We start from the raw sequence: 20,024 nt of genomic DNA, 5'->3' as shown, positions 1-20,024 counted from the left end.
GTTTTGGGGTCGTGGAGGACAGAGCCTTCTTAGATTCTGCCAAATACTGTACAGCCTTTCCCTAACTCCTGGCATGACTTCTATCCTTCTTAAATGGAAAGATACCTCTCCTCCATCTCAGTCACAGTGGCTGCAGGATGTCCTGTCTTTCTTTAAATAGGAGAAAGTCCGGTATTCACTTAAAATGGATTTATGGGGTCCCTTTCTGAGAATGTCTCTAGCGCTGTGTTGGTACAAGCTTGTAGCAGTTTAGCTGCATGTGATACTACATGATCATGATGCAGGTCATGGTGTGGTGGAGTGGCGATATGTTTTTGGCAGTGACAGGGAAGGCGGGGCTTTAGGCATGTGGTATTTTTCTCTTTCTTTATTTCTTTTCTTAATTATACTATTTCAGCCATACAATATTCCTGTTTTGGTGATTTGTCTTTCAGACTTTTGGAACCTTGTAATGCATCAAGATTGTGTTTTGTTTAACATGCATGTAAAACTCAAGTTAACTTATCTATTCTATACTTCTGCTGGATACATATATTCACAATCTTAAAAAAAACCAAATCTGGACTGAAAAAAAAAGGTAAATCTAGAAGGCATTTGGCTGTTCATCCAAGTGGCTTCATCAGCTCCTGATGGGGAATTCCGGTTATTTATGTGCTGACTACTTCAGTAAAACGTCTTCTTCATCAACCTTTTAAAGCCCAGTTCCACTGAAGGACAGAAACGATAAAGTTAAACACAGAGAAAGCTCTCAACAGAGAGGGTTTTTCCTTTAACCCTTGTGCTATCTTAGATGACCCCACCCTTGCATTGACGTGTTATTCCTACCACAAAGGTGGATAAAGTTAGAAAGATTTTATGTAATCCATGGACACCAGTGAAGATCACAAATCATTGAAGAAAAAAGGTTCAGAGCACTGTCTAGTGGGTCTAGATGACCCAACTCCCAATGTTAAAGTGCCTAGGATAGCACAAGGGTTAAGAACAAACACCAGGAGAAAAAGGAGGTTAGGAGATGGCTGCATCTTTGAGTCAAGCAGGGCAGGTTGAGACTGACAGAGGTTAAAGGTTAAAAGGCTGCAAACATGGGCAAAGGGAGCAAACTCATCAGGGATCACCTGCACAGGAGAAATAATATAATTCATTTTGTATGCTTATTAATAGTGTTTCTGACTGACAAAGACTGTAGATCTATGGAAATCATCATGCACTTTGATCTAAACTCCCTACAACTTCCCTGGGTTTTAGCTGGCTGCTTCTGCAGGGGTCAGAGCTTTAGGTCGAAGGTTAAAAGGAAGGGGAGCCTTGTAGGCGCATGCTGACACTCTGTCGGTCTGACTTGCCTGTTGTCTCTTCAGTGGGCTGTCCTGAGCGCTGTCCATCTGACCACCAGTCTGTGGGAGACCAGAATTAGAGCCGCCTGCCTACCAACACTCTGCCCCCGGCCTTAAAGCCAACCGGCTAACCTTAGCTCCAGCCGAAGCTAACAGCGGTTGATGTGAAGTCAAGATCATTTTTAAAACCAAAGTGTAACTAAATCAAATACTTTTATTCACCTTTCTGGTGAAAGTGCTCATTAACTATAACAGTTCTCCTAAAATACATGGCAATAAGTCATTTTTGCATAAAGAGGCCATAGCTTTCTATGTGTTTGACATTATACAGCGCTTTTACTACATTATTATTTATAAATGCACTTTGGATATATATTTGTGCTGAGCATTAATTTTGCTTTAAGTAACTTAGGTACCTTCTTAAATTTGAGAAAATATCAATTGACTCAACAAATTCACAGTAGACTAGGGTTTTGAACAGAAACGGAGCATAGCAGTGAATCCATATGCACTATTTTATTTGACAATTTAAAAAAACCTAAATAGGTTGTCCTCCATGTCAAACACTCACACTATCAGGATGTACAAGACTGAAACCACCACCAACCTACATTATTTATTGTTCTGATAGAACAGTTGAGAAAGTGCTGACCGGGTTTTGTTTTGGACAATTAAGTTAAGGAAGCACTGATTTTGTGTGACGGATATTTTGAAATCATTAAAAAGGAACGTGTCAAATTATTGGTGTATAATAAACTTGTAAATGAACATTTGTTCACTTATGTGAGCTCGCTTTTGCATATACAAAAGCTGGTTATCTGCTATAGGTACCAACATCTTAAAATCTAAAACCTCCTTCGCTGACTGGCTACCATCTGGAAGTTTCACTGTGTTGTGACTCAAACGGTGAGGCAGAAAAAGGCGTTTGGTTAACGTGTGAGTTACCTGTTTAAGGCGCGATGGCACACTCCAGCCACAGGCCTGCATGATGCCGTCATCGCGGCGCATGTGCTCTCGCACCTGTCTGTACTGTTCACGCCGCTGTTCTCGGCGGGCCAACAGTGCCGAGTCACTGAGGAGAGACGCAACACCGTTACTGGCCAGTCTGGAAGCAACGAGAGGGAAGGGACAGAAAAGCGAAGCGTTAGCAGCCTGGCCAGCCAGCAGCAGCGCAGAAGAGCAGAGAAAGATGAGCTGCAGCAATGCAGGGTTTGGCACCCATAAAAAAAACTCCTCCCCTTCCTAAAAAAAAAAAAAAGCATTTTTTTTATTTGACAGTTTTGGAAAAATTCTTGATGTACTTCTAAAATGTAAAGAGGTTTGTTTCATTTATTCAGGTCTGTTTATGACTAAAATCATAGCTCAAACTCCATAACCCTGAGACTAAAATGTGTTAAAAACGCATTCGTTTTTTTTTTACTTCAGAAGAAAAATCAATCCAGAATTTAACCAAATTACACTCTGCAAGCTGCAATAAGCACGCAAGCAACCAGACACTCAGAACCAAGCAGCATAGGGAGTAGACAGGCTGTTTTATGCTGGAAAGCCCTGTGGACGCTCACTCTTCAGGGAAGAACTCCAGGGTGCGGTTGGAGGTGGAGATCTGGCACATGGTGTGGCTTCGCCGCTGAGTAAATCCAGCCGGCGAAGGAGACTTGTAATGGATATTGACGCTGTAATATGGCCGCTTCACAGGTGGAGGGCTGGACGATGTGCTGAAGAGACGTGCAAAGCTTTGGGACAGAAAAGAATAGGAGACAGCTTCAATTTTGGTTTCTTATTTGTTCAAAATGATCTTCCCAAGAGATTATATATTCTCACAACTGCCAGATGGTGGACTTCTTTTTCTCCTGGATTGGGGGACTCTCCCTGGATGCCCTGTGGTGAAAGAAAATCAAACCAGTGATAAACTTTTCGGGAGTAAAAATCCATAAATAGCTGTCCTTTAGCTTTACCTGATCATCTCTGTCCACCGAACAGCCTCCTGGAGCTCCATCAGCCTCTCTTTGTACTGGTTCCTCTCCATCAGCACACGGGCCATCTCCACTCGGGTAAAGCGGCGCCGCTGGGTCATCGTCATGTCTCCGTCTTGTATGGGTGATGAAAACTAATCAGAGAGAAACAGAACAAAGCTGAAGTCCTGCTAGTTTATTGATAATTGAGCTGTTTAACGCTGCAATACCTGACTCATAAAAGTAAATAAAGGTGTCGGAGAATTAGTTATTCTTAATTGAACTTTTTTATTTTGCACTTTAGTCACAGCTTAAAAAACCTGGACACTGCAAAATAAAAAGATAATAAGTAGAAATTTAAAAAATATCTATTATAAAATTGTTAAAGAAAATGAAATTACATCATCTCCTTCGTCCTTGGAGTCCCGGGATGCTCCGAGAGCCTCTGCTTTTAACCTGCAACCAAAACATAAACCCACATTTTATCTGGCCTTGAAAAAAGTGGGAATTTGATCAAATAGAAAAATAAATGTCTTAAACAATGTAACTGCTCTCAAAAAGGCATTGTTAAGACAACATCTTTTTCATTTGTGATAGTTGTGGCATACTTGTAACATGTACAATACTTTTGTTTTTGCCATTTTAGATTCCCTTTTGATTGAGATTTAAGGATCTTGGGCAATTTAAATATTGGTGTTGTTTTCCAACTACTATCTTGATTTTTTTACAATAGTCTCAACAAAAGTATCTTATTCCAAGCACACAGCAGAACCAGCTGCTCCTTTACCACTTAATTTACACAGGGAATCTTATCAACATTAACTTCCTGATGGCATCACCTCTTAATTTCTTCCTCCAACTCTTTGATTCTGGCGTCAACTTTGTTCTTGGATTGCCGCACGGCCTCCAGCTCCTCCCTCAGCACCTCCTGCTCCCCTGACAGCTCGTCTACTTTGGCAATAAGATCATTTTTCACGATGTTGAGAGCATTTCTGTGAAGAAGCAGAAACAGCACAGGGTAGAATAACATGCTGAAAAACATTTATTCTGTCCAGAGCGAAAAACGTTTTAATCCAGTATATTTTTGATACTTTTACTGATATTACAAAATTCAACTAGCCAATCAATGATTTGCGATTTAATTCTAAACCCTAAGAAAGTTACACTTCCCATGGGTCACCCATCATAAAACAGAGCCAGAGAAGCAAAATCTTCACAAACTGTCAGACTTTACATGTTAAATGATAAAACTAGGATACCCAGTACACACACAAACACACAGAAACACACACAAAAAACTAGTATTACCAAAAGAAAAAAAAGCTATGGTCCTGCAATTTGGCAGCCTTTTTGTTAAATTAAAAGTCAGCTGACTTCTGTTCTGCCTTTGTTAGTATTAATATTTATCAAAAGTAAAAGAAAACAGCAAAAACTGTCTTCTTCCTTTGAGTCTTACTTGGTCTCTAAAAGCTGCTTGTTCTCCGTCAGCAGGTTCTCCACCTCCTTGCCCATCCCTGAAACATTACAACCAAGCAACTGTAACTCCTATTGTCACTAAACAACATTCTGAGTTACATCACAGGTCAAATGCATTAACATCCTGATAGTCTATACAACCAATAATTATGTAAATCATCAATTATCCTCATTCTTTTATTCATTTATTTTATTGAACCCCGTAAGGTTTTAAAAATAACACTTTTATGGTTGAATGAACAATTAAAATATACTACAGTTCTCTAATTTTCATACAGAAACAAAGAAAATTTATAAAGTGTTTTTTTAATCTGCATGAACACAAACCTGAAGTTTACAAAGAAAATTACAATACTGTAAATCAATACATTTCTGTCCTAATAAAAAGTAAAAATTACAGCACATTTTTTACAAAAGCAGCAAGCATTTAGCAGTGCAAGCCAGGTGCCAAAATATAGCAAAAAGGGAAATAAAAAAATAAAAAATGCTGTGATCTTCCTCAAAGCAGGTGAATAATGTAAAATATGAAAACATGAAGGGTTAGATTTTTAGATCAATTGAATTTAATAAAAACACAAAGGTTTATGTTATTGTATAAAATCTGAATAGAAGTTCAACTGATATTATGAAAATATCTCATGAATCTAATGGTAATATTAAACCAATGAGGATTAACGTGGTTATGAAAACATGTATTTATCTCCTGTTGTATTTCTGTTTCTGTTTATTTTTTCAATGAAATTAAATTTGCTCTTTATATCAGCTGAAATCAATCATGCAGCTGTAAACGTTATCAAAACTTATTTTCTGAACAACTTGAAAGATGCTCTTAGTTTTAAATGTTTTTAAAAAGTGGTAAAGGAATAATAGAGCATAACCCTTTGTGCGACTTTTGTAAAGGACAACATAAAAAAAAATCCTGAATATGAGATGCAAAACAGACACGCTGAAGAAGTGAAAGGGAAGAACAACCAGCCAGGGAATAAAGAACTAAAATTCTGACAAGACGAGTAGGCATGAGGTGGCTTACCGAAGAAATCATCACGGACTGGAGGCAAATTTAAGAAGAAGGTAGAAAAAATGAGAAGAAAGAAAAGAGATGGTTGATGATTAGAGAAACAGGGTGAGAAGAGAGAGAATATTGAAAAGCTTAAGTGTGTGATATTTTAAAATAATTTAGCTTGCACTGTGTGTTTAACAGCTTTTTCTTTAAATAACTTAACATAAACATTGATGATGGGCTGCCACAGGAACAAGCCATTAACTGGAAATTAGACTCTTAAATATAAAAAGCCTCATTAAATGTATGTAGACCATTTTAGCAAGCGGGAGACCATGGACTGTGAGTAACTTTAGTGTTGGTTAACTTTCGAGGTATCAACAAAAACTCCCCACATTCATTCATTTTAATAATTTATTTTATGTGTGCATCAATCAGTCATAAACATGTAGAAAAATGCTACCTTTAGGATAAAACTTACATCCTTGGATACAAAAGTCTTTCAAAAATTGTCCAAAGAACAATGTCCAAGAAAACTTTAGGAAGCATAGGCTTTATTGTCTTTTCTGGATGATACACTTGTAGTTTACAAGTTTCAGGATCAGAATGAGTGACTAATAAACAGGTATATATATAACCCCCTGATGTCTGAATTCATTTCAAGCTATGAAATACTTTCATGTAGATGCTAAATTAAGATAATTTTGGAGCTGAAGTGGTTTGAGTCACATTTGCATCAATAGGCATCAATAGGGGGTAAAAAATCTAAAAAGAGGTGTATTTAAAGCATGATGCTGGTAAAACCTCTTTACCTTTTTATTGATTCTGTTTCTAATTTTTACAAATCTTGAAAGTGATTGACACATCTGGTTGCTTTTGAATTTTAAAGTATTAAACTCTTCATTGAACTATTTTTTTAATCAGGTTTACATTTTTCATACATTATTATAAAATGTAGTGTGTCTTTGTTTTCAGGTATTTTATAAATGGACTGTTTTCCTTCGGTTCGAAGAGAAGTAAAAGAGTAAAAGAGCTGAGGGAATAAAGAAAAGAATACCAATGCACAAGATACACACCTGAGAACTCCCCTATGGGTGTCACCGGCAGAAGCACATAAAAGGGAAAAAAGAAAAGAAATGGGTGAGAGGTTACCAGATGGACTGAAACCGGGTCAAATTTCCCTGTCTGCTCCATCTACGTAAAAAGTCAGGGATGGTATAACGAAGCTCAGAGCAACCTAAATTCAGAAACAGAAACTAAAATAAACAAAATTATTGGATCATTACAAACATAAAGCAAGAAAACAAATGTAGCCATGATGTGAAACTGCACTAAACGGACCATAAATGTTATAGTTATATGAAAAAAACCTTTTTAAAGTGTGAATCAAACTGCTGTAGAAATGTCATATCTGCTCCTCTAATCATGACTGTTTTTTTTTCTTGCATGACTTTGCAGTGATGCAGCCCTGCAGCCTTCCAGGCAAATAAAAAACAAGAGTGCAGTGAAGCATTCCCGAAGCCTCACATGAAGCTGTCTGCAGAAAAGGAAAAGCAAAAAGCTGCTTCTCAAATCAAATCAAATCAAACCTTATTTATAAAATAGCGCTTCTCATGCATTTTGTGCAGCTCGAAGCGCTTTAACATTAAAAACAGAACACACACAATATTACAGTAAAAACCCAACCCACCCTTTACCCTTCCCACTCCCCTCCGTTCAAACATATGACCCATGCCCCCCCCCCGTACAAAGAATAATGACTATGTAACTTTAGAAAAATAAATAAGTAAATAAATAAGCAAGCAAACAAACAAGTATGGCTTGGCTCTGCTGTGAGGAAACAGTATTTGGGAATCCTTTCATTCCAGGAGCCAGCTTGGCCATGGGAGCATCGCCACAGCACCCACCCAGACTGGGACAACACTGGGGTCCACGTCACAGCTGTGAAGCTGCAAAGTTAGACCCCAGCTGCCCCAGCAAGGGCAAGAACTGCAGCAACAACCACCGACCAAGCAGGCAAGCCCTGGAGGAAAAGATCCCCACAAGAAACACTGGGGCTAAAATCATGATAAGATACTAAAATTAGAGAGTTAAGATTTATATAAAAACATAAAATTGAGCATAAGATGCATAAAATGAAAATAAATACATAAAATAGCCTATACTAAAAGTAATAGAATAAAATATCAGTTAAAATCAACTTCTTCCTCTTTCGGCTTCTCCCATCAGGGGTCGCCACAGCGAACAAGTCGCATGGTAAACTTGGCAATGTTTTACGCCGGATGCCCTTCCTGACGCAACCTTCTCAAACCGGGCTTGGGACCGGCACAGAGGTAGAGAAGGGAAATCAGTTAAAATCAACTAAAAGCTAAATTAAAAACTGCAACACATGAATGCATCAGCCCTTATGCTCCACCACTTTGGCATGAAAAGTGTTTGAAATCACATGTCATATTTACACAAAATCATATTTTGAAGCTCATAAATGAGTTTGCCAGAGCCAAAGCCCTCCTCATACCCAGCAGTTCGGCGCCTGCATCCACATCCCCGATGATGTCCGATTTGGCGTCTTTGATCTCATGGTACAGGGAGTCAGTGTTGATGCCAAAAGCCTCGTTGACTATGCCCTGACAGGGACTGAAACACACAAAAATCTACTAATCTGCACTGCTGTTGTATCTTCCATCAAAATAAAAGTTTCTAGATTCTTCTAGTATTTGAAATGAATTAACATTTTTGGTCCTGATGGGAGCAAAAATCTACATTAGTGTTGAGGTTTTTTGAATAGGATAAAGGCAAAGCTTTTGGAGTTTGCAGAATCCATGATATTAACTTTGTTGTTATAATCTTAAGAAAATAATAATAATATATATAAAGATAGTAAAAGTGCTATAAAAGCTCTTAATGTACAAATAAAAAGACCACAACATAGTCCTAACCTGTTTCCTCCTCCATACACGGAGTGTTCCAGCTCTGGAGTGGAGTCAATGATTTCCTGAAACTCTGACCACTCGTCGCTGCTTCCCATACCTGGAATATCATAAATACATCACACAGCTTCCAATTTATGAAACATTTCAATAAATAATTAACAATGGAAGAGAAAAGCTCCATTTTCCTCTTATTTGGTTTAGCATTTGCTCACCAATGCTGACATTCCTGGTTTCCTGGGAAACCTGCACCTCCATGTTCCGACTTAAACGCTTGCCACTTTTCCTCCTGTTCCCAGCAGGCACCATGTCAAAATCAGACTGTAGCAGGAACCCTTCATTGATAGGGGTGACCGTGGCGGAGGGGACAGAGGAGGTGGGTGTGTTGGACTTGCTTCCTGTGCTGCTGGGTGTAGCTGCCACTGAGTCAGACTCAGATCCATCCTCCTTGATGAGTGGCGATGTGTGACACAAAGGGTAATAGATAAAAACCACAAAGAGAAAAGTGAGACCCAGACAAAGAAGCTGAGTATTTAGCTGCTGGTATGTTTGATATTTGACAATTTATCGTTTCATAATAAGTGGAAATTTAATTTGAGAGCACATCAAATGCAAAAAAGCTAGTGATTGGATTTATGGCTCTTTCTAGTGAGCCAAATCTTTTGTATCAGTTTCAAAGAGCCTTTCAAAAGACTGGCTTTTATAGTATTTATTCATTTTTTAGAAGTCTGCATGAAGTTTATTTGTTTAAACTTGGAAATAACCACAGGGAGGACTGATGGGCTTAGATCTGAATCAAAATAACTGAAATTTAGATTTTATTTAATGCAATTCTGTAATTTATGAACTCTGCTTCTGAACAGAAACTAGGTAATGCTGTGCAGCAAAAAGGTTAGAACATAAACCTACGCTTTTAAAGCATCAATACTTTCATTTTGATGTATAGAGAGGGCTTAACAGTTAAGCTCCTTGTTGAAAATGTTTCATATAAGACTTGGACATAAAAAGTGTTGAATGAAAGCTAAACCTTTTTTTACTATTTGATCTTAAAACTGACTGAGTAAAAAGTGTAATTAATAAAAATTAAAAATTATTTGTTATATGCTGAAGTCACTAACTGGGAGAAAAAAGGGTTTTGAATCTTTTAAGTCCTTTTTGATTCTTAAAATGATTTTTTAAAAATCATTGATATCTATTTACTTTTGTTTTCAAAATATCTTTATAAACTGCAAAATACAAATGTATGCTGTCATAAAATAAGTAAAAGCTTTAAAAATTGTAAGCACAAAAAAAGCAATAAATAATTCTACAAGTACCAAAAACTTTACAAGGAAAAAACATAAATATGGTCCCTGCTTGCTTGAGTCAAACTCAATTTTTTAGCATAAATTATGACTTCAAAGAAAATTTTTATAACAGATTACATCAAAAAAGCTTCCTGAAAAATGACACAAGCAGGCGCGGGAGGGGAGGTGGTCCGTGTGGGTGTGGCTAGCAGCTTCAGTGCAAGCCCCTCCCTCTTTCAAGTCCCCGTGGTTTTGATCGAGTAGGACAGGTCCCACTGTCAGTCCCACCTGGTAGGCAGAGCTGAATGTTGAACAGCCGAGCTCGCTGACCTGCCAGATGTCTTTCCCGGGCACCATCCTAGCCCCCCCGAGACCCCCACGTACCATTCCCTCTCCGCTGGGGTACAGGCTCAACGAAGGCGGGCGCTCCGCTTTGCTGCTGACGCAGGAGACAGAGGAGGGTGGGGACAAATATCAGTCTTCTTATCCATCACAGTTATGACTTCCTTCTCTGCAGGCATCAGCGTCCTCCTGGCATGCGCTGCATGCACAATAGGGAATCCGCCTGATATTTTCTGTACAGTTTTAAGCTTCGTTGCATCATGCCCGAAAAATACACTTAATAAAGTTTTTCCCAAACCGTCAACATGCCTTGTTTAGTGTCCAGCTGTTTGCTTTCAATGAATTTTGTGTGAAAAACACAGCTATCAAAGTGCAGCATAAATGCAGCTTGATTACAATTTGATTCAATCTGCTGTTTAAGAACAAATAACATTCAAATGAGGCAGGAAAAGCACAAGGATGGACAAACTAGCACACATAAAAATGAAGGAGCAGAAGGTAGGCAGATATCAGGAAAACCTTAATAAAACTGATTGAATTTATTTCATGTCATACAGAGCAGCAGTGCCTTTGGAATTACAAATGGCTATCACAAACATCAAGAATAGGGCAAATACAGTGTTTTTCTTTTGGTTAGATGGATCTGTTTTACAGGTGTGGCTACTCAAAAGACTTTTCTCAGAACAAACATGCGATTAAAATGCAATTTGATGTAACTGATGATAAATAAAGGACTTGTTAGACATGAAGGCAACCCAGAAACAAATGATGAGGGTTCCAATGCAGGAATCGAATTAAGTTAAATCGAGTCTTCAGGCAAACAGTCAGATGCAACAGGGACAGTTAAGAGTTAACTTTTTTTTCCCATATTTTTAACTTAGCTAAACAAATAGCTTGTCCTTCAAATCTTACATTTGATCTGAATTGCTGAATATGCAAACATTTCGGAAATAATAATACTGTTTTTTGTGTTTTTGCAATATTTCTATGAACTCAAAATTAAGGATTTTAAAGAATAGTTATTTATGTTTTCTATGTTGTGCTCTATTTTAAATCTTTGCAGGGAGTGTTCCTGCAGCTTGTGTCCAGCATAATTCCAACTGCCTCCTGCACTCAGCATTGCAGCTGCAGTATTGACACCTGTCCGGACAGCAGATGATAACGCTTTTTCCTGACCTCTATCCAATTACAAAAGTAATGCCTTCTATTGCTTACTGTCCAAAATGCCAGTGGAAAAACGCCAGAAAACAAAATGTGTTTTCCTGCATGTGCTAAGTCACTTTCAGCTTTTCTTTTTTTTTTTACTTGTGTTCCTAGAAAGTGTGTATAATCCAGTTTTTTTTTCTTCCTAGAACCAACATCTATCTGTCCTGCTGCTGTCGTTACCTAGGTCTTGAAACGGGACAAAAAGATGACAGCCATTTTTAAAGCATTAAATCACAGCTAATAATGATAACAAAAAATCCTAGTCACACTTAAAATCCAAGCAGGTCAGTCTGAAAGGGAAAAGGAAGTGGGGGCAGTCGTGGAACCGTTCTGGATTTACCTCTTCCTCCATGTGTGGCGTTGACTGTGCAAACAGCAGCACGAAGTGCAAGACAGACAAGACAGACATTGATTAGAGAGACAGACCAGAACACGCCATGGCCCTCATAAACACTTTGGGTCCTTTGTTTAAAACCCATTTTTGGAGTATTTTTCTCAGGTCTGTGCTTGAAACTGCTCTTTTTTTATTAGTTTAATAAAATAGATTTCAGAGCAGGAGTTCCTGCTAATATTTGCTTTAATTGTGTATATTGTAATCCCTTAAGGACTCAATAGGTAACATGTAATAATCAAGTAATTTGGATTATGGAAGGTTTGTGCATCAGAATGACTTGTTTAAGTGTGATTTAGGATTTACATAGAATAATGCAGGATGTGATTATTCTATTTCTCACTTACAGAAGCTACACCAGATGTCCTGCTTGTCGTTTTGCCTGTGGGCGGGGCTTTAGCGCAGTGATGCAAACAAAGACAAGACTTTTTTTTCTCTAATAATTTTCCTCAGGGCTCATAATGCCTGTTATGTTTCCTTGTCCCTCTATTTTCTTGCAAGTGACACAGACCAGCTGTTCCTCACAGGTAATGACACCAACATGATGAGTTATGATGGAACATTGAAAGCTGCATGCATCCCGAAAAACAACATGGAACTTTTTCAGCGAGACAGTGGTGAAGGGTTCTGATCATCACAGTGACACCAAAACGGCTACTCACGTTCGTCCACAGCCGGTTCCTTCCGACTGGCTGTTACTCCCTGCCTGCTGCAGTTTGGACCGCTCTATGTGCTCCACGTACGTCTGAATCATCTGTGGTGCAAAAGAGTGAGAACTGATGAGACAACATAGGAGCTGAGAGTTTTCAAACTATAAAAATTTTTTGTGTCTTTTAAAAAACTGTTACAAATTTAATGTCTAGTTTAAAAGATCTGATGGAGATGTTTTGGTCAGGATTTGGAGTACAATGGTGCACAGTTATCCTTTTCATGCCAAGGTTTTTTTGGCTAAGAATAACATAAAGACATTTTACCACAAGAATTACTCGACAAACAAATCAGAAAAATATTCTTTACAACAACAACAAAAAAACCTCAAATTTAAAGCACAAAAACACGCAGTCCTAATGGTTTCAGCCATGGTGTAGCTCAGGGCTCTGTGCTTGGCTCAAGAACTTTGGAGGACAGAGGATCCTCTTACAGAAGAAGTTACAGCTCTGTGAGAGCCAGAAATCGTGCTTGTTTGAAGATGACCAAATACTTATTTTCCACCATAATTTACAGATAAAATATTTAAATATCAGACAATAAATTTTTTTCTCATTTTGTCTCCCATAGTTGAAGTATTCCTATGATGAAAATGACAGGCCTCTCTCATCTTTTTAAGTGGGAAAACTTGCACAGTTGGTGGCTGACTAAAAACTTTTTTGCCCAACTGTATAATGATTTAAACTGACATGCAGTGGTTTCTTTACAATTAAGGACAGATTGCGGGGAACTACAACAACACCAGAGTTTATAGAGCAGGTTTCTAAAGACAGATATTCTATTTTTTTTTCTTTACTGTCCTATTCCGACTCCATTTGGTCAAAACAAATCCTCACTCATTGAGTTTAAAGATTTTTATTTGTTGTCACTTCTCACTGTTACATGATCAGCACAGGGCATTATGCTGGAAAAAAAGTTCTACAAGCAAGCCATAATAAACTAAACTTTAAGTCATTGGAAATAAGGATTAAATTGGATTATACTAGTGAAAGGAGATACTAGTCTGAGCTAATATTATACTTTATTTGTGTGTCTTCTATGGATAGTATCTTAAGACAATGCTCCTTTTTGATTGAATCATCATAAAAACATAAACAAAAAGATAAATAACAGTCTAGACTTATTCCATGTTTATTAAGATATTATAAAAGTATTTCTGAATATGTAATCTCTTTATATGTTAAAGTGTTAGTGTGTGAACTTCTCACAGCATTCAGAGAGTTTTCTCACCTCAGTGTGGCGCTGGTGAAGAGCGTTGTACTCTTTCTTCAGGTCCGACTCCCTTTCTTCTAGCCTAGTAACTGTAAAAAAAAACAGAAAATAGGGAAAGATTTACTTCGTTATTTAGTGGCAAAAGTTTTTTTTAACAGGTTAGCCAAACACATTTTTTTTAGGATCAAAATTATTCATGATTTCAAAGTTAGTATATATTCAAAAAGGAAGAGATCTTTCTACTCACTCTGGTCAGAGTAGTTTTTTGTCTTGAGCTCCAACTGTTTTCCTTGCAGCTCCAGAAACTCCACCTGCATCTGCAGGTCCTTCTTCTCAGCTTCCAGAGCATCCTCAAATTCAATAAATTTCTGATACAAAAAAGCAACGATAAAAAATGTGGTTAAAACAATTTATTATGTGGATTTGTTCACAGTTTAAATAAGGAAAAAAAATCAGACTTCATCTATACTTGTCATAACAATTCTGCATTAAAATCTATAGCACAAAATTTGTAAAATATTCTTTTTGTAGGATATTTCAAATCTTTGGAGCAAAAACAGAATATAATATGCTCATATTCTAATAAAATTGAAAAATGTTTTTTTTGTTTTTGTTTATGAGCTTTGCCCTGAAATGGCTGTTTTTAATGGGGGAAATTCAATCATGAAGCAAAAATAAAGAAAGATTTTCTACTCTCCTTTTTTCATTTTTTGTCATAAAGCTTTTCACAATGGCGCCTTTTTTTCCCTCTAATGCAGCAAGTCTGCAAATCTTAATACTGTAATCCTGGGACTGCAGACGGAGACCTTGGAACTGGAAGCAGGCAGCAGAAAATATAAGCCACACAAAGCAGAACATACAATGATATCATGGACCCAGTGACCCTTGTCGAAAGATGAGCTTTATAATGTGTGTGCAGTACTCAAACGACACATGTTTTATGGAGAGACTGTTCTCATTTGAAGTAATGCATATCTGCAGGTAAAAACACAAAATTAAGAAACGTACAAAACAAGTACTAAAACCGCCTTTTTTGAATAAAATTACTATCCAGACTTAATGCTATGATGGATAGAATTCTGCATTAGGAGCTGCTGACCTTAGCTTCACAAAATACCAGCCTTCATCTTTTGCCTTTGGACCGGTAACATGCCCTGCAGTGATGCCCTTCAAATTAAATCTTCTTTGAGCTGCCTTTTCCAGCCTTATCCTCTTCTGTCTCTACAGATCTTTCCATTCTAACGCTCCGAAAGATATGGGATTATAGATACAAAATATATGTACAACATGTGTGCAGGGACCCCCTTTTCCCCAATTAGCAGCTTTTATTCATGCAGGGAGGCCTATTTGTAGGTAAAATTGAGGGCTTTGTGTACATTTTGTCCCAGTATGAATAATTCACAAGGTATCCTTGTGATGAGTGAACAGAGATCATTTGACAAATCAGGGCTAAGTGGGTTTGACTAAAATGCAGACACACTTCCAGCTATTTATAATTTGTGAAAGCTGGGAAAAGGGGGGAGCGTGACAACAGCGCTGAAACGATGAAGGGAAAGGTTCTAAATCCTTGATGTTGCTATTTTTTCATATAGCTGTTTACATGGTTTTAAATTAAAACAGAGATGTGATCAAATGTGATTGTATTCATTCTTAAAAAGCCACTGAAATCTGCAGTTAACTCTGATGGTAGTAATTCTTACAAAAAATTTTCTGAATCTACAATAGTTGATAGCTTTGTAAATCTATGCAGACGTGATCATGGATAATGTGATTTCTTTAAAAAAGAGAAGAACTGCTGTCTTTGCCTTCGAGATACGATGCAACAGCCTTGAAATCTGAGATGTTTTTAAGCCTGAGCTTCCTGATTCTTGTGAGAAATTGCTTTATGCTCAAGTTCCAAAATGTGCTTGTTACTGCCTATTAGTCGTTAGATTTTTGACAGGATCTCGCTGAAGCCCAAAACTTTAGCAAAGTCCTAGTTCTGCCTGGGCTGCTCTGTCTGGTGAGAACAAATCGGGTTACAGTGCCAGACTTCCTCAGTGTGCTCTGTAGGCTATTGATTTCCTTGACTGCAACCATTAGAACAACGTCCCATCCCCCACTGTGTACTACAGGAAAGCTGAAAAATGCACTGTTGATCAGACACAGCGCAGGCTGTCCCTCTAGATCTATTCCAGAAAACAAAGAGATCCCAACTGTAGGCAGATAATGTATTTTCTTGTGTTTTTTGTTTTGTTTTTCAGTAAAATTGGCAAATTAGGGTGAAGTAAAGGTTAAGTAATACTATAAATTAATGTTTATGGTTGATACAAATGTATTCAATTTACAAAAGAGGTTTATATAAATAAACCCCTCTTGTGTGTCAGAAGATTCATGACCCCTTGTTGTAACAGTAAAATCTGTCCAACACGAGGCATTCAGCTCTCATCCGTTTGTTCAGCTGTTGGACTGAACAAGTAAAAATAAAAGGCACTTTGCAAGGTGTTATATTTCTATGCAAATAGAATTATTAAAATGTTGTGGTGATATAAAAAATAACTCCCTCGTCTAACCAAATAAATCCAGGTAAAAGAATGTTGCTTCATAGTAGAAAATAACCACAAAACATAATTGTATCCATTAAAATAAGATCAGACTGTAAGTTCAGCATAAATTAAAAAACACGTGAACGGGTCAGTGTCATGCTGGGCTTTGCTATTCTAGAGACACATGAAGATCGATTTATTTCCACAACCTTCACAGATCTGGAGTGAACTATGAAATTTTAAGTTCTTAGAAACCCGCTCAGGTGAAAATTGTGTTTTTAGTCTTTTTAACATGTTCTTGTGGCATTTAGCTCATGATGTAGGACATATATAAAGAAAATGAAGCCTAAAATTGCATTTATGAGTATTTATTCAAATTGGGGTGAATCAGGAGCCAATAGAAAATCCCGTTTGACAACTACACTTGGTGGGACACAAGCTATCCGCTCCTCTCCACTCTGGTGCATCCACCTTCAGACAAATAGATCCATGTATGTCTAAGCTGGTACCTGGCTCAGAACTGTACAGCTGGGTAGTTCCAACATTACTCGCTATGTTTGTTGAACCAGTCATTTTAGGTTGGGAGTGCGAGGGGCTGTTAGCTAGCTGGAGAGAGTGTACACAAATGGGTAGCGGGAAATGGGGGCAGGCTTACTTCGTACCAATGATACCGCCCAAAACTCAGAAGCAAATTTCTAATGAACCAATTCCGCTCAGCAGAAAAACAGTTTTTTGTGTGCTAAAAACAGAATAATTATAATTACAAGACCTCTGGGAATGCTTTGAAATAGATCAAAAGATGATCTGAGTGGAACTTTAACTTGAAAAAAGCTGTGGAGAATAACTTGCTTTTATATTTATGTAAAGAAGAAAACAATTATGAGTACTATGTTACTCTAAATCCATCATTATGGTTCTTTAAAGTTAATTACAGGGAGAAATTCTGCTCTAAAGCTTCAGAACACAAGAGCATCAAAAAATATTTAGCAATAATGTCATGGAAACAAAGCAGACTAGAATCTTTTTACCTTTGAGCAACAGAAAACTGGATGTCAGTTTTTCTATCCTAAAGGACTGTTGTGCACACCTGTATGCTAATACTAAATGCTGAATTAAGTTGTTGATAGCTGAGTTGCAAGTGAATTGCAGAAGCTTCTTTGGCTGAAAGGATCACAGTTTCTTTGGACTCCCCAGCTGCTGTTGTTGTGGGACAGCTCTGCATTACACCTTTGTGGGGTTTCTCCACCTGCTTCATCAGGAGCACACCCCTGCAATGTTTCCAGCTCCCCCTTTTATCTGTGGAAATAGCAACTATAGCCTTACTTCTGTGTTTGCATACATTTGCATGCACAGGCTTAACTATGAAGGACACATTTTAAAACCTGGAGCCATTCGTTAAAATGAGTTAGTAGACCTGTGGAAGTACTTTTACCACTAACAACTTCATCTACAGCAAGAATGGATGTGATAGTATAAGATGAAGTTGTAGCACTTTTTTAAAGCTAGAGTAAAAAGCTTTTTCTATCGTGCATGAGGTGTACCAAACATAAGTCAGATGTAAATTCATTGAAGAGTATTTACAATTGGTGCACATGCCACTGAGTTTGCTAATGGTGTTTACAATGATGTAGAAATTGTGCCAGAGTTTTTGTTCAAAATTTAACATGGTTTTAAATACGTTTTAGGATTCAAAAAAACATAACTAGAGTTAAGAGCCATAATTATGATTCCCCTTGGAATAAATCATTGGAACAGTTTATTGGAGGCTTGCCTGTTTTTTGTACAGCTTCAAGTTTATTATGGATTTAGGTATAATTTTAAAAGAAAAAAGCTGGGGTTGTTCTAAAAAGGATGGTTATCCAGCATTGCCCAAAAAGACAGTGACGAGTAATTATTAGAGTATAATATAAGTAAAATCACTAAGATAGTCCCCAAATGACTGAAACAACTGCACCGTGGCGTACAGTGTGTGGCGCTCTCACCATACAGCGAGGAGGCCCAGGTTCAAATCCCAGCTGGGACTTTTCTATGTGGAGTTCTCCTCAGTCATGCTTGAGTTCTCTCCAGGCACTCTGGCTTCATCACACAGTCCAAAAACAGTATTCATAGGTTTATTGATAATTTCATATCCTCCAGAGGTGTGAAAGTGAGTGTGTGGCCCTGCAACAGTCTGGCAACCTGTTTGCAGTGTACTCCACCTGGGAAAGGCTCCAGCAACCCTATGACCCAAAAAGTGATTGAGTGGGTTCAGAAGATAAATGGATGGATGGATATTACCTAAAAATGAATATTTTAACGTAATGTGGTACTTTTGATAGGAACTTTCTAGTTTTTCTGGCATTTGTTCTATGTTTATTATACTATCACATACTATTTTTCTTTCAATTGTTATTTAGTCAGTTAGAGCAGTCTTAATGGATTACTGTCACAGAAAGCTGGAGGAGATGTTGATGATGAAGATAGAGGAGGGTGAGGGCTGCATGGAGTCCTTACTCACCTCCTCTGCCTGTTTACGCAGCGCTTTCTCCCTCTCATATTGCGTGATGAGCTGCTCGTTGTCCTCCTTGAGCAGCTCCAGCTCCACCTCGTGCTCCTGGTTCTCAATCAGCACCGCGTCCAGGTTCTCTAGCACATTGACCACCAGCGGCATAAGCTCCTTCACCACCTCCTCATCGTAGCTGCGGATCAGCCGCTCGAACTCCCGGTAGATGCTGTTCGCCATGCCCGACACCCGCTCCGACATGACGGTGCCGGAGCCGTAGTCGTCCTGGTACACCACCTCGTCTATCTCCATCATCTTGGCAGCTGGAGCCGGCTCCTCTGGTCCAGATGAGGTGAATGTTTCCGGTCAGGAAGGCGAGGCTGTCAGAGGGTTTGAATCCGCCCAACGGGGAGGACGGGGGGTCGTTTTCAATCACACTCCTGCCTCAAATCAAATGAACCGCAGAAATGCCATTTCGGAGCGGCTGCAGTGCGCGTGCATAACCTTGAGAATACGAGGAACAAACTGAGAAATATTTGGGCTTTTGGCACCGCTGCTCCTCCAGACCAGTCTCGTCGCGGCCCAGGCTATCTATCGCCCCCCTCCCGTGGAGCTCACGTGGATGCGCAGTGCCCGGGGATCGGCCGCGGCTGGGTCCATCATGCCGAGAAACGATGATGCTGCACCTGTCTCTCTATCCGCGGCCGCAGCCATGGAGCCCAGCCATAACAGGCGGGAGGAGGGAGGGAGGGAGGGGAGAGGAGATGGTGTAAAATATAAAAAATAAAAACAATAATGAAATTTAAAAATCCACGTCCCACGATTAGTATCGACGCCTAAGACGCAAATAAAACACCGCCGCTCCCATAACTGTATCCGCTTCCTGCCGATGCCGCTGCTGATGGTGATGTCTCCCTTTGGGAGAGGCTCTCCCTGCTCTTCTGATGGAGGAGCCAGCTGGGTGACTCTGACGTCACGACGTCTGAATCACTGAGTCCGCATCGTCAGTGCGCCTGCGCAGAGGGTCGGCCTGTACTGCGTCTACGCAGTGATCGGTTAGTAGACGAAGAGCGCTCCCATATGGTGCAGTCGAGGATTTTTTTTCTTCAACACTTGAACCCAGTAAATTAAAACCCGCAAAACACACCCGTTACTTTTATTGGCTTCTGTTTAAAATCTCACT

The 20,024-nt window shown here is 38.8% G+C and overlaps 1 protein-coding gene across 15 annotated transcripts in view; it reads right to left on the bottom strand.

Moving 5' to 3' along the window:
- Positions 1-19,802, bottom strand: part of mapk8ip3 (mitogen-activated protein kinase 8 interacting protein 3) — a 28,948-nt gene extending 9,146 nt beyond the window's left edge. Inside the window, exons 1-19 of one of the 15 annotated variants that reach the window (XM_011478330.3) lie at positions 18,857-19,802; positions 14,082-14,202; positions 13,853-13,923; positions 12,577-12,668; positions 11,864-11,887; positions 10,264-10,414; positions 8,905-9,136; positions 8,699-8,789; positions 8,278-8,396; positions 6,836-6,847; positions 5,790-5,807; positions 4,740-4,797; positions 4,123-4,275; positions 3,685-3,739; positions 3,287-3,438; positions 3,153-3,209; positions 2,894-3,064; positions 2,277-2,436; positions 1,341-1,391 (exon numbers count right to left, since the gene is read on the bottom strand). In XM_011478330.3, coding sequence (XP_011476632.1) covers positions 1,341-1,391; positions 2,277-2,436; positions 2,894-3,064; positions 3,153-3,209; positions 3,287-3,438; positions 3,685-3,739; positions 4,123-4,275; positions 4,740-4,797; positions 5,790-5,807; positions 6,836-6,847; positions 8,278-8,396; positions 8,699-8,789; positions 8,905-9,136; positions 10,264-10,414; positions 11,864-11,887; positions 12,577-12,668; positions 13,853-13,923; positions 14,082-14,202; positions 18,857-19,156 — 2,088 coding nt within the window. In that variant the 5' untranslated portion in view covers positions 19,157-19,802. The remainder of the gene's footprint in view (positions 1-1,340; positions 1,392-2,276; positions 2,437-2,893; positions 3,065-3,152; positions 3,210-3,286; positions 3,439-3,684; positions 3,740-4,122; positions 4,276-4,739; positions 4,798-5,789; positions 5,808-6,835; positions 6,848-8,277; positions 8,397-8,698; positions 8,790-8,904; positions 9,137-10,263; positions 10,415-11,863; positions 11,888-12,576; positions 12,669-13,852; positions 13,924-14,081; positions 14,203-18,856) is intronic. The other 14 variants (XM_011478324.3, XM_011478329.3, XM_011478331.3 and 11 more) reach the window with 14 other exon arrangements.
- Between the last annotated feature and the right edge of the window lie 222 nt (positions 19,803-20,024).

This window comes from Oryzias latipes, chromosome 8 (assembly GCF_002234675.1).
Source record: "Oryzias latipes chromosome 8, ASM223467v1".
Taxonomy (NCBI): domain Eukaryota; kingdom Metazoa; phylum Chordata; class Actinopteri; order Beloniformes; family Adrianichthyidae; genus Oryzias; species Oryzias latipes.
Note: the sequence above shows the minus strand (reverse complement) of the source record. Positions and strands in the feature narration are given on the sequence as shown.